Source organism: Genypterus blacodes, unplaced genomic scaffold (assembly GCF_046128005.1).
Source record: "Genypterus blacodes isolate CSIRO-AG114 ecotype Tasmania unplaced genomic scaffold, CSIRO-AGI_Gbla_v1 ptg000460l_1, whole genome shotgun sequence".
NCBI lineage: Eukaryota > Metazoa > Chordata > Actinopteri > Ophidiiformes > Ophidiidae > Genypterus > Genypterus blacodes.
Window position 1 is genome coordinate 1 of NW_027467227.1, and position 16,121 is coordinate 16,121.

Consider the following 16,121-nt stretch of genomic DNA (forward strand, 5'->3'; position numbering starts at 1 on the left):
GATATCGTGTTTACCTTTTTTTTCTTATTTACTTCACACTAATCTGACAGCATCGGTCTGTCTCTGTGTGTGTGTGTGTGTGTGTGTGTGTGTGTGTGTGTGTGTGTGTGTGGAAACTGTAAAGGATGGAAGATGGAAACGCTGAAGATGTGTTTTTATTTTATTTCCAGGCCTTACATCTGTTCAGGGCGATTACCAATCTGTGTGACATCGCCATCTTTTCTATCTGCCTCCGAGTGGAATGATTCACTCTCAGCAGTTTACATTCTTATCTTCCCGTTTGGCTCCGTTTGTCACTTTAGCGCTCGTCAGCTCGGTTCCCCTCCCCTCCCCCCCGCCGGCACATGTGATTCAGTAACCACTCACATCAGACCTCAGCGTCCACGCTTTCTCCTCCACTGGCCACATATGTTCTAAACTCTCACCCCCGCTGCCATGATGTCATGTTGCTGAACGTGTTGTACTTTTTTTTTTATTGTCTTAAGATTTGATCCCAAATAAAAGCGTATACATCTACACCTCCGACTCACTCGTTCATTCTTTAACATGTGCTTTTCAAACAAAGGGTGATTCTATAAGGAGTGGAGGTTGGATTCTGAGGTGGTTGAAGCTCACGTGTCCTCTGGTTGACTTCAGCACATGGCCTGCATGCTAAGCGACTCCTGAGCCACAAAAAAAGAGAAAAATCGAGGGGGAAACCCTTTTTTCACAACCCACTGCCATTAGCTCCGCCCATTCCTACATCTACACACACGCACGCGCACGCACGCACACGCCTCCCCTCTACCCTCACTTGGGGGTGATGATGACTCACATACGCTGCTGTTTTATGTAATAGGATTGAAAGAGTTTCAGCCACCAGGAGGCAGCAGAGCACACAGATCTCAGCTCACTGCGGATCTAAAAATAGCAACAATCTGTGGAGCGTTGTTAGTTTTACAAGCCACCTTCTCGGTGTGCTCTCAGCTCACACCTGTGGGAGTCAGGAGTGTGTGTGTGCTCCATACATAATGTATACATCACATACACACACACACACTGACTACAGCACGCACATACAGCTCGGAAATACGATGAAGGTAAGATTTTACTTGTGTATTTAAGAATAATGTACTTGTAAGTGTAGTGGAGTGCAGACAATAAGATGGCTGTGCTGTTTGTGTGTGTGTGTGTAAGAGCTTGCGTGTGTGTGGGTGTGTGTGTGTGTGTATGTGTGTGTAAGAGCACCGGTACAAGCCCCTTGGCATTTCATTTTGGCATTTAGGCAGAAAAATGAAACAGGATGTCACTGTACCAGCACAGTGGGTATAGAGAGAAGCTGTGTGTGTGGTGTGTCTTTATCATCTATGTGTTTGTGTGTCTTTGCATTAGTGTGTGTGTGTGTGTGTAAGGTGTGGGTGTTAACGTACAGTAGGACAGCGTGTGTTTGAGAGTGGCAGTGCCCACACACAGCAGTGGGAGGTGTGTGTGTGTGTGTATGTTGTGGCAGAGGGGAGCGCTGGAGTGCTGGGCCTCATTTTGGCTCCTTCGCTGATGCATGATCTCATTTGTGTGCAGGCCTGTGGCCCTGTGGGGGCAGTGGGCGGCGGCGGCGGGGTGGCGGCGATGGCGGCAGCGTGGGACCGGAAACGGAAGCGAAGGCCCCGGACACAACAACAGACAGAGAGGAGCAAAGGTGCAGGTTTGACTCCAAGAGAAACCGTCTAATTATTAATCAATAAAAACAATAACAATGATCATATCTTCTGAAAACAACAACGCCGCTCTTTACCGCCTCATTCTACTTATTTCTGTTTATGTTCTGGTGACTTACACAGCTGTGCATTAAACATATAGGCACTTAAACTCTAATCACACACTGGGTCAGGTAGTTGGTACTTTTTGCCCTAAACTCCGCCTGCAGGCAGCTGAGCCTCACAAGAATCACCACCAAATAAAGCTGCTGTTACATTCACATGCTGCCTGAAGCGTGTTCAGCTTAAGGAATGAGTAAATAATTAATTATTTAGGAAAACATCTTGAAGATTGCTGTAGTTTTCCTGGTTTGAAACTGGGAATAGCTTTTCAAATAAGAAGAGAAACACGGAGGACTTCCTACACAAAAATGAGTTCTGTGGAAAATCCCATTGAGATACTGTCTAACTTATTTCTTTATTTGTTTTTCAAAGTGTTCTATCAGGTGTGTGTAGAGCAGGGGTGAGACATGGACTATAGTGCTGTGGTACTGGAGCACAGAGAACTGTAACGGTGTTCCCAACAGATGTGGACTCAAATGCACAACTCGGTACAAAAGAGCAGGTAGAATCAAAAGACTTTACTTAAGGCAGGAATCACAACACAGAGAGAGAGAGAGAAATGTGTTTGAATCCAACAGGGGAATAGCAGAAGGCAAAATCCAAAATCCAGTCTAAGATCAGGAAAAGCAGGGAAACAAACACTCTGCGACGCCTGAGACAAACAAGCACAGATGGAAAAAAACAGACTGAATACAGCAGGGAAGGAGGGACGATGAAGAACACAGAATCACTGGTGCACCACTACACGCATCTACGGCAAACTGACAGAAAAATATTCTGAAGATTAGACTGTAGGATAGTGTTTAATATAGTATAACATAGTCTACAGCTGAGACACAACTATGGAGGGTCAAGTGTGAGAGTTGGCGAGTTGGAATAAGTGTCTTTGTAAAACCTGAGAGACACAAATTAGGGCAAACATTCCCCCGACTGCATCAAACATCTCGAAAGTGCTGCCATGGCAGAGGAGCGACGCTTTGATCTGCTTTGTTTTTGCATAACAAAAGCTCTCCCTCCATGCCCCCCCCCCTTCTCCCCCTCCGCTCTACAATGAAGGTATTATATTTATCAATGAACGAGCTGGAGTGTCGTTTTCCATCCCGGCATGGATATTAGTTCATTAACCCAAAGAGCAGCCGGTGGAATCTATGTGGGAGATCAAAATGGTCGTCACAATACAGACAAGACAAGAGGCCGGAGTGATCTGAGAGAGTGAATGAGCGAGGAATGGATGGAAGCTGGTGTGGAAACGCTCAGCCGTGTCATAAAACACGTATAATGAGCTTATCACTGCCGCTCATTACATCAGGTCAGTGTCGCCTCCCACCAAACGGCCTGCAGGGTGTCACGGCCCGCAGGGTGTCACAGCCCGCCGGAGATTGGGTCGCAATTAACAGAGATATATGATTAACAATATGAGAGAGTCAAGTCTCTAAATGTCACTATGTTTAAGTGAATGCAGTGAAATGAGTGTTTATGATACAAATGCTTCTGGTTCTAGAAAGATCCTGAATAAGTCTTTTGAATCTGCAATGCTCCCAATGTAAACAACAAACAATGCTTCAAAAATTGATTTTCTAATATTTACTTTAATCACCTAAATGAATCTAAACAGAGCTGAACTAATAGTAATAGTTTTCATGTCAGATGCTGTTTGGTGGCGTTAGATCAGAATATATGTTTGCTTTATGTTCTTCACTGACAGATTTTTGCCAAACAAGGATTGATTGAGAAGTTGTGAGCTTTGCATAGAAAGATGTCCCTCTGTGTTGTGAGTTATTTATTTTTCTACATAATCTCCTTCCACCTTCACACACTTCAGAGCTGCTGCTGAAGTTATTCTGTCTCCGTCCCACAGAAGTCCTTCTCTCTCTCTCTCTCTCTCTCTCTCTGCCAGGTCCATGCAGGTCACAGCTTGAGTCCTTTTTTATACATTTACAGTAAGTTTTGGACTCAGAACTAATCAATCAACCCGGTTTCTGTATGCTGAGCTGAGACAGGTTCATGCTGATGCGTGTTAGGATTCAGAACCCCCCTCCCCTCCGTCTCTCTTTCTCTGTGAGGAGCCTTGGACGGTTTTATGTAAGACCTCACCCATCTACCTTCAACTTCTTTTCTCGTTGCGTAAATGTGGTAACCAAGAAACGACAACGTGTTGCTATGGGTGTGTGGGTGTACAGCGGCAAAAGGGACCTATGCTGAAAAGACATTCACCCCTGCACAAAACGAGACAAATGAAAATGTGAGAGGAACGGTGAGAGAGGCGAGAGAGCGAAAGCTGCAGAGGAGAAGTGAGTGAATCTCAGATGGCGAGGCGTTTGTGCAACAGATGTTTGAGGGGCGACGTTTAGCCGCTCAGTGCAATCTGCAGTGTTCTCTCATCCTGGGGAGGAAAAAAAAAAGTGTTCACCCCAAAAAAAAAAAAAAAGCATGGCAACACAAGCAGAAAAAGTGCGCACACGGTCAGTTTGAGGAGAACACACACTGATCAGGGAGGAGCACACACATCTGCTCAGTAAATCTCCACAACCTCCTCCACAAAGACAAACAAAACACACAGATGAATGACGAGCCCAAGCACAACAACAAATCTCCCAACAATGAGGCGTCGCAAAAACCAGCAACAACAGAATCTCCAAATGTGCTTTTTATAGTTTTGTGTTTTTATCAATGAGGCTCCGTCTCTTAAAAGCACTAATGACTCACAAGAAGTGAAACGGTTCTGTCTTTATCTGTGACCTGGAACATTTTCACCCTCTTCACTAACTGCAGTGTTCACGCCATACAAATCCTCTCTGTGTAAATGTATTTTTGGGAGCTCTATAAATAGAGCGCAGGTCTCAATAGGAGGATGTGAAGGAGACATAGCTGACAAATAATTGACCCCATCCATTCATGAATCAACCCGCAATGAATGAATCGGTAAATTGCCCCGGACAGGCGACTGAATGGAGCGCCGAATGAAGTGATGACAGTTATGTGAAGGTACTCAGCGGTCAATGGAGATTATTTTGAGCCATGTTACACAAGGGCGCTTATGAAAGGAGGACACATAAGAAAAGCAGAAGGCAGCCGTGTGGTTTATTGGCGATATTAAACCCATTCAGCACATCTGTCCCTCCTACTCTGTGTTTGTTATGAAACACCTGGCTCCGCCCCTCTCGTCTCTATGACACCGTCACATGTAACAGCCGACGTCTGTAATCTGTCCGTCTCGCCCCCGGTCTATACGTCCCCCTGACCTTTTTGTCTGAAACGAGGCCGGCAGCTAATGGAGACGAGCGAGTCGGAGAGAGAGAGAGAGGGGGGCAGAGTCTCAGTGAAGTGATCTGCTGCTGGGAGGTCTCTCGTGATGTAACGCATCTACATCACGTCACCATGGCAACCCTGCATCAGCACCAACTTGCTGTGGGGAGAGAGTCAGCGTGTGTGTGTGTGTGTGTGTGTGTGTGTGTGTGTGTGTGTGTGTGTGTGCTGGCATGTTACAGTATGGCGTTAACACTGAAGCGTCAAGTACATGTGTGTTCATTTCTACTATACGATACAAACAGACGATCCTTTAGGTGCAAAATGATTTATTCCAATAATAATCGGTTGTTATTCCTCAAACGTCAACATCCTATAATTAGCTCAAGCATTATGACAGTGATAATGAGGCTCCAACAGTCATGATAAAGCCTCATCACAAAGTTTGTCCTTAACCTAAACGTAACTATGGACTATTCACTAAGTTGTCGCATGTTCAAAAATAAACTGGCTATTGAAAAGCAAGAGAAAGGTACAAGGCTGCATGTTCACAAAGCCAACAAGAGAGAGACGGAGAGAGAGAGAGAGAGAAAGAGAGAGAGAGAGGTATGTGTGTGTGGGCGGTTTTTATGGTTTAAAATCACAAGTTGTTTTTCTTGACGAATCTGGGAACTGCCGATGTGTGAACAGACCAGCTGCTATAACACACGTGTCCCTTAATTAGATTGTTGTTGAAGGGTTGATTGATAAGTTCTCAGCCTGACACTGGCTGTAAAGAAGTGAGCAACAGATGTGACATTATTTTGTGAAAGTGATTTAATTGCTGTGTGATCCTGACATACGACAACCCTCCCCCCCCCCCACACACACACACACACACACACATACGGCACCATGGCTGCTCTCCATTGTGGCATATGGAGGGTTGTTTTTGTTTTTGGGCAGCCTAAAGTAAAATCACTTCAGCATCATTTGCAGAAGAGAGTGCGAAGGAAAACAAATAACTATGACGCTTTCAAGTCAGGCTCACAACTTATCAATCAAGCCTCGGCCCTTTGATGCAGCGATATAAAAAATTGGAATCAAAATTGAGTGTCCCCCTGGATGTCGGCCTCATAATGAATCCATCTGCCTGCCTGGCTGCTCCTCACATTCTCCGTCCCTAAAAATTTCTATTTTTCTCAACTCTCTTTTTTTTTTGGGTCCACATCTTCCCTCACTCCCGCTTCGATGCAAGAGTGGGAGGCGTTGCTAGGCGACAGATTAGCTCCTTCCTTTCAAGAAGCCGGAGCGCAGACCTTGAATCTTTGGGTATAAAAATAAACACAAAAAGAAAAAGAATATCTTGGAGGGGAAAAGGGACGAGCACGTTTCACCTCTGACATGAGAGCTTGGGCGTCCACGTCCACCCTGAAGGCGTCGCCTCTATACGAGCCCCATCTCCACCCCCCCTTTAACCCCCACCTCCTCCTTTCAGCGCTCTCCACCGTGAAGTATCCCAGAAATAATGCACCTATTAATAAACGAGATCATCAGTGAAATCATTGACATTTTAGCCGCAGTGACTGAGATGGCGGAGGATCTGCAGGCCGATGATCCTCCGCTCACTGTTCCCTGTGATGTGATGACTCAGGTTTGTGCAGGAACACGCAGCAGTTTCGCTCTTTGCCAAACGGCCAAGCTGTGAAAGTCTGAGACGGTCACACCTGTTGGTAACACTGCTGCACCAAACCCATCCTGCCCTTTGTGCATCTGTGTGTCTGCGGAACGGACACAGAGAGTGTTTGTGTGTGAACGTGTGAGTGAGTGAGCAAGAGATGGTGAGATGGGTGAGTGAGTGATGTTTGTGTGTGAGTGAGTGGGTGAGGAAGGGAAGGAAGCCGGAAGGGAGGGAGGAAGGGAGGGAGGGAGGGAGGGAGGGATGGACAGAGTGAATGTTTGAGAAGTTACATTAGTGTTAATAAGGGAGCAAGTGAACATACATGAGTGAGTGAGATAGCAACCAAACTTGAATGAATAAGAGAGTGAGTGAGTGAGTGAGTGAGCGAGCGAGTGAGTGAGTGAGTGAGTGAGTGAGTGGGGGAGCAACCAAACCTGAGTGAATAAGGGAATGAGTGAGTGAGTGAGTTAGTGAAGGAGGGAGGGAGGGAGGGAGGGAGGGAGCAACCAAACCTGAGTGAATAAGGGAAGGAGTGAGTGAGTGAGTAAGTGAGTGAGGGAGGGAGGGAGGGAGGGAGGGAGGGGGGGAGGGAGGGAGGGAGGGAAGGAGGGAGGGAGGGAGGGAGCAACTAAACTTGAGTGAGTGAGTGAGTGAGTGAGTGAGTGAGTGAGTGAGTGAGTGAGTGAGTGAGTGAGTGAGTGAGTGAGCAACCAAACCTGAGTGAATAAGGGAACGAGTGAGTGAGTGAGTGAGTGAGTGAGTGAGTGAAGGAGGGAGGGAGGGAGGGATGGAGTGAGGGAGCAACCAAACCTGAGTGAATAAGGGAATGAGTGAGTGAGTGAGTTAGTGAAGGAGGGAGGGAGGGAGGGAGGGAGGGAGGGAAGGAGGGAGGGAGGGAGCAACCAAACCTGAGTGAATAAGGGAACGAGTGAGTGAGTGAGTGAGTGAGTGAGTGAGTGAAGGAGGGAGGGAGGGAGGGAAGGAGAGAGGGAGGGAGGGAGGGAGCAACTAAACTTTAGTGAGTGAGTGAGTGAGTGAGTGAGCAACCAAACCTGAATGAATAAGGGAGTGAGTGAGTGAGCCAATGAGAGAGTGAATAAAAGTGGGTGAGTTGGTGTGTGAGCAGTTCAATGAATGATTGAATAACTTAAAGAGTGAATGAGTCGGTGAGTGACCAAAGACATAAATTGGTGAATGAGCTAGCAAGCAGGTAGATGAGTAAGAAAATGAGAGTGAGCTGCTGAACAAAATGAAAGACCAGCGAGTGAGTGGGTAAGTAAGTGAAGGAGTGAGTGAGTGAAGGAGTGAGTGAGTGGACGTGATGATGATGATAATAAATGAGTATCCACATGAATATTGAGGCAAACAGTGGTTCCTGGTACAAAGCGGCAGCACTAATTGGATTCATTGGAGTCCCATTTGCTGTCAGGGAGACGAGGCTCTCATCCCTGCGACCCTCGGCTCTTCACACGTCCGCCTCTCCACAGCCATGTTCCCATCTTCCTCCCACCTATGATACCAACACGACGCCGTCTCATAACAGTCGGAATTATCATGGCAACCGCAACAATGGCGGCGCTCGAGACAACAGCGAGTGTGTACGGGACAACCGGGACATTTGGAGTGCCTGTGAGACCGCCGGGTGGAAAAACACAAAGCACTTTGAGTGTTTGTCTTCTAGACGCTCCTGCATAAAGATGCGTTTCTATTCTCGCCCCCCCTGAGAGAGAAAGTCTGCCCGTCTTGTTGGTAAAGGCCTTCACTGCAGAATGGAGCGTCTGCTTAATCACACATGCAGCATAAATTAGAGCAGCAGGGGACCATGGTGATTTACTCCCACTATACCCTTCAAACTGATGATTTGTAAAGACCTATAATGTTGTATTTACTTTCAAATTATGTGCTCAACCAAAAAGAAACCTTGAGAACATAAAAGTTAAGAATGGAATTGACGGGTTTCTAATAAGAGAACTATCAAACATAACAACAACGATGCATCATATTGTGTCCCAGCATTGAAGCTACTCAGATTAAACATGACCGCATCCCCGGCGGAGGAAGAGATACGACTAACAAGACCATTGCAAAACACATTTTCATCATCGGACAGCAGGAACACACCCCAGATGTGATTTGTGAACATTGCCCAAGCGTTTGCAGTGACACAGGGAACACAGAGGGTGAGAAATCAACTCTGCACTCCCAAAATATCACATATTTGCCCGTGTGGGAAGGTTTGTCAACATCTACAGCAGCCTGTTAGTGTGGGTGATGTACGAGGATTCCAAAGTAACTGTTAACTTTGTGTTATGTGTACACGGAGGCCCGTATAGGGAAGCTGCTGACTTTTGAAACAGGCAGATAAAACGACGCAGAGAATCAGAACCATTTGCTATTCTGTGGATAAAAAAAACAATGCCGCTCTATTATTCCAAAAACCCTGATTAATTTTGTCTTCTGGGCATTCTCACAAAAGACTCTGGCACCTTGGCGCCAACCTTAATTAAGGAACAATATGTAGGTTTCCATTACACTAATGCGGCCCCAGCACTGTGCAATACATGAGAGAGCAGGAGTCTGAGGCAACATCTGTGCAAACTCAAGTACAAGCATTCCTGAATGTACAGGGATGAAATCATGAATGAATGTAACACTATAGGCAAGTGTTCACTGTGCTGACGTATTAGGATCAGGTTATTGTGTAGTACACCGCTCTGTCCTTTAGGGGCGCTGTTGCTCCCCCAAGTGAGAGATGACAACAGCTTCAAGGACACCCAGGCAAAACATGCATGAAAACTTCTCTGATTGAATGAGCTGTGTGTGTGTTACATAGACAGTATTTTTACCAACTCTTCTTCTTTATGAGCAGATTCTTCATTCCTCTCTGCTCGTTCGGCCATCTGTGCTACCTTTGTCTCGTATCTGGAACAGGAAACAAAACCGAATGAGAGCTGGTGAGTCATGCAATAAAAAGATCAAAGAAATATGAGACAGGACGGAGCTCAAAGGAAGGAAGGAAGGAAGGAAAGAGAGACAAACCCAAAGACCGAAAGGAGCCAAAGCTGAAGGTCCAGAGGAGAAGCAGAGTGATTCATCCATAAGCTGCAATCTGCACAGTAAAGAAATGCCTCAGTGAGTAAATAGAGGGCCAAACTAATCAATATATCATAACAAATGGAGCATTACCATTGACCGGTTGACCCTTTATGTTTTCACTTAGATGAAGTAGAAACGATCATAAATCAGACGCAGGATCATATTTGACATATTTTCCAAAATTGAAGAAATATGACGCACACACACACACACACACACAAACACACACACACAGACATAAACACACACACAAAGGAAGGTATAGTTCATTTTGCAGGTGCACACAGTCAATCTCAGCTGAAACAGGAAGAGATGCAATGGAGTCATTCAGCAATATCAGCTTTTAAAATCAGCCATCTAATCTCCATCCGTACCCTGAACACCTAAGAAAGGAATGAACGAACGGTGTGACGGACGGATAGGAGGACGCGGCGATGGTCACACACACACACACACACACACACACACACACACACACACACACACACACACACACACACACACACACACACACAGCAAACTTATTTTTGGCTGAGAGTGAATGGCGCGTCTATAAATAGCTGTGTCGGTGCTCGGTGCGGGGGCGCGCTTCTCAGCCCCGGTGTCGGTCACTGGTGGGATCTATTTATAGACGCGCCGCGGCTCGGCTCGTCTCACCTCACGTGAGGCTGCGGGCTGGTGCAGGCTGCGCAAATGTGTAGCGCGCGTCAACTTATACCCCTGAGATGTCACACACACACACACACACACACGCACATACAAACACACATACACACACATGCAGCCAAGAGATCGCTGTCATTAAGATGGTGACGCCGGTTGGTGCTTTACAGGTGAAGACAACAAATCTGCTGAATAAATGAGTTTATTTAAGGATCCGCACGTCAACAACGGAGAGAATAACGCAAAGTTTGCTGCTCCTGTGCTCTTTGACGGTGATGTCACTCGTCAATCAACCACACATCTAAACACTAACAGAGCTATGCAGTGCAGATCGTTGTCTTATTGTGATTTTACAGTGTTGTCCGTGCAAACACTGACGTCAACACCGATCCACTCAGAGTTATGAATCCATAGTGGCATTTTGATTCATATCCTTGCTGATATTGTTATTTTTCTAAAATGTTCGAGGCTCGCTGATGACAGAAAATGAAACATGGCGGTGTGAAATATATACGACAAAATCTAATTCTGATATTATAAAGGCGATCGAGATGTTCTGTATGTTTCCGCAGGGCTCGATGTTGTTCAGCCTCAGCAGCTTCGAGTCTGCAGCATCAACCAGCCTCGAATATGGAGCATGTTTGACAATAAACGGAGAAAATCACATCTGGATACATCTGGCGTGTTTACTGACAGGTACAGGGGCTGACAGGCGGCTGAGCTCATGCAGGCGGATAAACACACACGGAGCTGTTTCATATGCGCCCCGGTCCTCAGAACCCTCCGCACCCCTCCTCATCCTCCTCCTCATCCTCCTCCTCCTCCAATACACCAGAGTCCGGTGACTCCGTTTACGTTTTACGCTAAGCTCCGCCCCTTACTCGGTTTTGTCCAAATCGGGCTTTTTGCGTCGCCGGAGCTCCCGACTTCAGGCCGACGTCATCACCGAGTAGAGGGAAGAGCTGACGTCGGGAGAGAGTCACCGAGAGGAGAGGGCACGGGAGAGGGAGGGGGGAGAGGCTCAGCACCGCGATCACTGATAGGAGCCTCATCCGTCCCCCTCCCTCCCTCCCTCCCTCCGTTTTACGTCGGTGTTGGTGCGTTGGGAGCCCCCCTACTCCGGCGGAGTCCCAGAGTATATAAGTCACCGGCGAGCAGAGTCCCTCAACCAGATTTACGGGTTCCGGACTTGCGAGCACAGAGACGGCGACTTCAGCCGCCGATTCACCTGCACTCCGACAGGGCGGACAGACATCCAGCCGCCGGCCAGCATCCGAGCTGGACGCTGAGGCGGAGAGGACGGGCGAAGGTTTCTGAAACCTTCCACTGGAAAAACACAGAGGACATGAAAGTCCAATACTAGCAATATTAATAATAATTCACACTTTTTGCCACCGGTCTCTACACGCATCTTCAGCCGAGGCACAGGCGCTGCATCCCGCACTGCTTTCCAACTCTACACCACTCGCACTTTGGGAGGAATTCACCGCAACAGCTATCACAATGTACCGCTCCACCAAAGGCGCGTCCAAGGCTCGGCGGGACCAGATCAACGCGGAGATCCGGAACCTGAAGGACCTGCTGCCGATAACCGACACCGATAAAGCTCGACTCTCGTACCTGCACATCATGTCACTGGCTTGCATGTATTCGAGGAAATCCGTCTTCTTCACCCAAGGTAAGAGCGACTCTACTCTGCACAGAACCACCTGTTGAGAAACGTTTATAGCGGGAGATCGACCTCCTGATATTTCTCGCTGTTATTGCAGAATCAACAAGTGTTTTAGCGACACTGCGGCCACTTGCCTCGATATAAATGAGAATACCTTCTGTTTTTCTCTATTTTTTGGACAAACTGTTAAACGTAAAGACATCAATCGGCCGTTATTGATTGCGATAAACCGCATTAAAGCCATCGACACGGCAACCTGTCGCTGTCCGGTGCTGAAACGCTTTAAGCGCATAGAGAAAGTCTCCCGTGTCGCTGTCCGCGGTGCTGAACGGCACCGCAGCCCGTTAGAGGCGAATGCGGGAGCGGGTTGAATGTGGTGATGTACCGCTGATTTACCGGCGTGTTCTCTCCACTTACAGACGCCGGAGCCGCCGCCAGCCTGGAGGAGAGCGCGGGGTTTCTGTCTTTCCATGAATTATCGGAGTTGATGCAGGCGATGCCGGGGTTTCTGATGCTGGTGACCGGGGAAGGGAAGCTCCTGTACCTGTCAGACAGCGTCTCTGAGCACCTCGGCCACTCCATGGTGAGTCAGTCCACACTGTTGCTTCCACCATGATGCTCTCTGCCTATAGTAGAGAGACATAATCAGGTGTAATGTTTGGGCTTTATAAATAATTTGTGTTTGTATGATTTTCAGGTGGATCTTGTGGCACAGGGAGACAGTGTGTATGATATCATTGACGCCTCAGACCACTTCATCATGAGGACCAACCTGGCCCCCTCTGCATCCCTTGAAATGGGTAAGGAGATAAACTTGGTGTAGAAAATTCACTGTTTTTCGATGTTTGCCTTCATGCCAAATCTGATTTCTAACGCACCTCCTCCCTTCCTCCTCTCTGCAGATCGCCTCTTCCGCTGCCGTTTCAACACCTCCAAGTCCGTGCGCAGGCAGAGTGCCGGGAACAAGCCGGTTCTGATTCGAGCTCGCTGCCTCTCTCCACCCACCTCCGCCACTGTTGCCGGGTCCTACTGGACCTCCAACCCCGTCTGGGTGTGTTTCTGCTCCCCTCTGGAGCCTCACCCCGCCCGCTCTGGTGCAGGGGCAGAAAGGGAATCGACCTCCACCCCTCCCCTGATGGACACCAGCTTGTTCCTGGCCTGCTTCCAGTCCCAGCATGGCCGGGACATGAGGCTGCAGAATGCACAGGACAGGTGGGTTCAGACAGATTTCAAAGACATTTCGTCATCCACCTGTTGCTTAAAGTGAATGAATCTGTTGATGCTGTGTTAACTAAAGTGTTTAAACATTTCCGCCCCCCTCCTCTCTTCCCTGCAGTGTGAGCGCCTATCTGGGCTTTGACGTGACAGCTTTACGCGCTCGCTCCTGGTACGGCCTCCTCCACCCACAGGATCTGTCACATGCCTCTGCTCAGCACTGCAGCCTATGTAAGTGTATTCTTTACACATGCCTATATCCATGCACGCCCACGCAGTTACACACACACTGTGCCCACTGACAACAGCCACACACTGAATAAAAGCACTGATGATTAATGTGATTACAAACTGGGTGCCAACCTGTGGTGTGACTCTTCCTCTACAGTGAGAGAGGGAGGAGAGGGGCGAGCTGAGATGGTGGTTCGTGTGCAGGCTCAGGACCAGACGTGGGTTTGGCTCTACATGGTGCTCCAGCTGGAGACTGGAGAAATCCCCATCAGCAGCAACAACTACATCATCAGGTACTTACTGCCTTTGACTTTGCGTTTATCCTCACACTCCTTCATTTAGACATTAAAGACTGAATAAATACACAAACTTTACTCACCTTTCTCTTTTTTCCTCCCTTGTTTTCTCAGTGAGTCTGAGGCCTGGTCGGTCCGTCAGCAGCTCAGCTCAGAGCAGACTCAGTTGACCCTGGTTTTGAGTGGAGGTGCCTCTCAGCAGGAGGGCCTCAGCATGCAGTCTCCAGAAACTCTGTCCAGTCCAGACCAGGTGTTCACCCCGGGCAGCAGCGGCCTCTCTGCTCAGTCCTTTGACTTCAGCACCGCGGGGTGCAGCGTGGGCTCCTCCGACGAACCGGGGAGCTCTGCTGCCGAGGCCATGCAGGTGGAGGGCGATCCTCGCTCCAGCATCTCCTCTCTGGAGGAAGACGCCTTCTTTCAGCGGCAGCCTGCTGGTCCAGATGAAAGACCCTCCGCCGCCTCCTCCCCGACCCCGGTCACTGTTGATACAGTAGCAGACTTAGATTTCCTAACCCAGAACATTCTCCTGCCCCCCTCCTTCCAGCTTGACCCTCCGCTGCCTTCTCTTCCTCTGCCCCTCCCTCCTCTGTCCACCTCACAAGCTGAGCAGACCAAAGAGTTTGTCTGCACTCCCCCCTACACACCCCTGTTAGTGGGGGCTAGCTTCCCCTTTAACGAACCCCTCTTTAGTTTCGACCCCACGGGCACCACCACACCTCCGCCCTCCGCTACATCAGCCACCGCCACCACCTCTATGGCCCCGTCCTCATCAGCTCCTCCGACTACAACCTCCAGCCCGGCTCCCCCCACCACCCTGTCTACAAAGCTTCCCCTGATGCTGCCCACCCCGTCCACTGACGTTCTCTTCTCCGTGGACCCATGCAGCGGCTCTCTTTACGAGAAGCTGCCCCCCACACCAGACAGCCCCGGGGACGGCGACTGCACAGTGATGACCCTGCCCGAGGTGCGGGGGCCTCTGTATGTAGATGTACCTCTGGGGCCCCTCCAGTGTCCCCCTGAGGGCCTCCTGACCCCAGAGGCATCTCCTGGCAAACAGCCCTGCCTTTCCTTCTTCTCCCTGGATAGAGAGAGGGAGAAAGAGAGAGCAGAAATCTCCCTGTTAGCTCAGCACATTAGCTCACTGGCAGAGGGGTTCTACCTGGATCCCCTCCTGTCCAAACTCTCTCCCCCCTCCATGTCACCCTCATCTGCCCCTCCCTCCCCCTTCCTCTCTCCCTCCGTAGAACCTGCCAATGTTGATTCAGTCCACATGCCTGGGGAGTTTTATCCCATCAAGGCATGGAGAGGTCTGGATGTTCCCTTATTCCTTGATGAAGATGACTCTCTGTTTGAAGAGAGCATCCTAGAAACCCTCCTCCAAGACTTCCCCGCTCCCCTCCTGTCCCCTTCACCCTCATCCTCCCCCGTCCGCGACCCTTCCGGCCCGACCTCTCCTCTTACCCCAGTGTGCTGGCACCAACCCTCCCAGTTTGAGGGAGTGGGCCACTTCTGTAGCGTCCAATCGGCGCAATGTAACTCCTTAGATGGGTGCGGGGCGCTCGTGGCTGCAGAGGCCGGGGTGCAGATGGAAGGGGAGGGGCTAGCGGAGGAAGCGATGGAGATCGAGGTGGTGTCATCTCCTGTGTCCTCTTGCTCCTCCATTCCAGCTTCCCCTCCCCTCATCCTCACTGCCTCGCCCAGCCCCGCCTCCTCCATGCCCAGCGCCTCGCCCACGCCCACAGTGACATGCACTCAGTCCCTCCTGGAGGAACTGGCCGTCCTGGAACCCATGTTTGGGGCAGGTGCCTCGATCGCCCCTGGCTTAGGGCAACAACCTGAGTTGTATCAACTCCAATGTCATCCATCGCCACAGTGCTTCCACAAAGGTAAGATACGTTCTCTCCTCTCTTTACTGTCACGGACATTTGAATCATTTAGGCAAAATCATTTTGTCAACATGCACAACTAATTTCTCTCTTCTCTGTTTGTGTCTTTCAGATGGGAGTGGAAGTGTTCCTCCGTTCTAAAATAAGTCTGTGACTTACTTCATTAAGTATGGCATATTGTCATATTTTGTGGAGACCCTTTTACTGCAAAGTAAAAAATAATTAAGTGTATAAATATACATAATGTATATAAAGCTTAAGGACTTTAACTCCTACATGTCTCCCAAGAACAAAGATTGGCTTTATATTTTTGTTCAGCCATTAATCTGTAAACTACAACAAACCTGGTGCAGCATTTCC

At 48.8% G+C, this 16,121-nt stretch overlaps 1 protein-coding gene across 1 annotated transcript; it reads left to right on the plus strand.

Annotated features, from left to right (window-relative positions):
- Window positions 1-11,964: 11,964 nt before the first annotated feature.
- npas4a (neuronal PAS domain protein 4a) lies at window positions 11,965-15,902 on the plus strand. The gene is made up of 8 exons (XM_076139828.1): window positions 11,965-12,139; window positions 12,553-12,716; window positions 12,831-12,933; window positions 13,036-13,345; window positions 13,470-13,579; window positions 13,737-13,872; window positions 13,990-15,761; window positions 15,874-15,902. Exons 1-8 carry the CDS (start codon window positions 11,965-11,967, stop codon window positions 15,900-15,902), a joined length of 2,799 nt encoding a protein of 932 aa, XP_075995943.1.
- Window positions 15,903-16,121: the final 219 nt, after the last annotated feature.

What these genes read in the sequence shown, in the direction of transcription:
- npas4a (XM_076139828.1), top strand. Translation starts at nt 11,965, where the DNA reads ATGTACCGCTCCACCAAAGGCGCGTCCAAGGCTCGGCGGGACCAGATC. An exon ending in ATCCGTCTTCTTCACCCAAG is followed by an intron (nt 12,140 to 12,552) that starts GTAAGAGCGACT and finishes CTCCACTTACAG; the next exon opens with ACGCCGGAGCCGCCGCCAGC. An exon ending in CTCTGCATCCCTTGAAATGG is followed by an intron (nt 12,934 to 13,035) that starts GTAAGGAGATAA and finishes TCCTCTCTGCAG; the next exon opens with ATCGCCTCTTCCGCTGCCGT.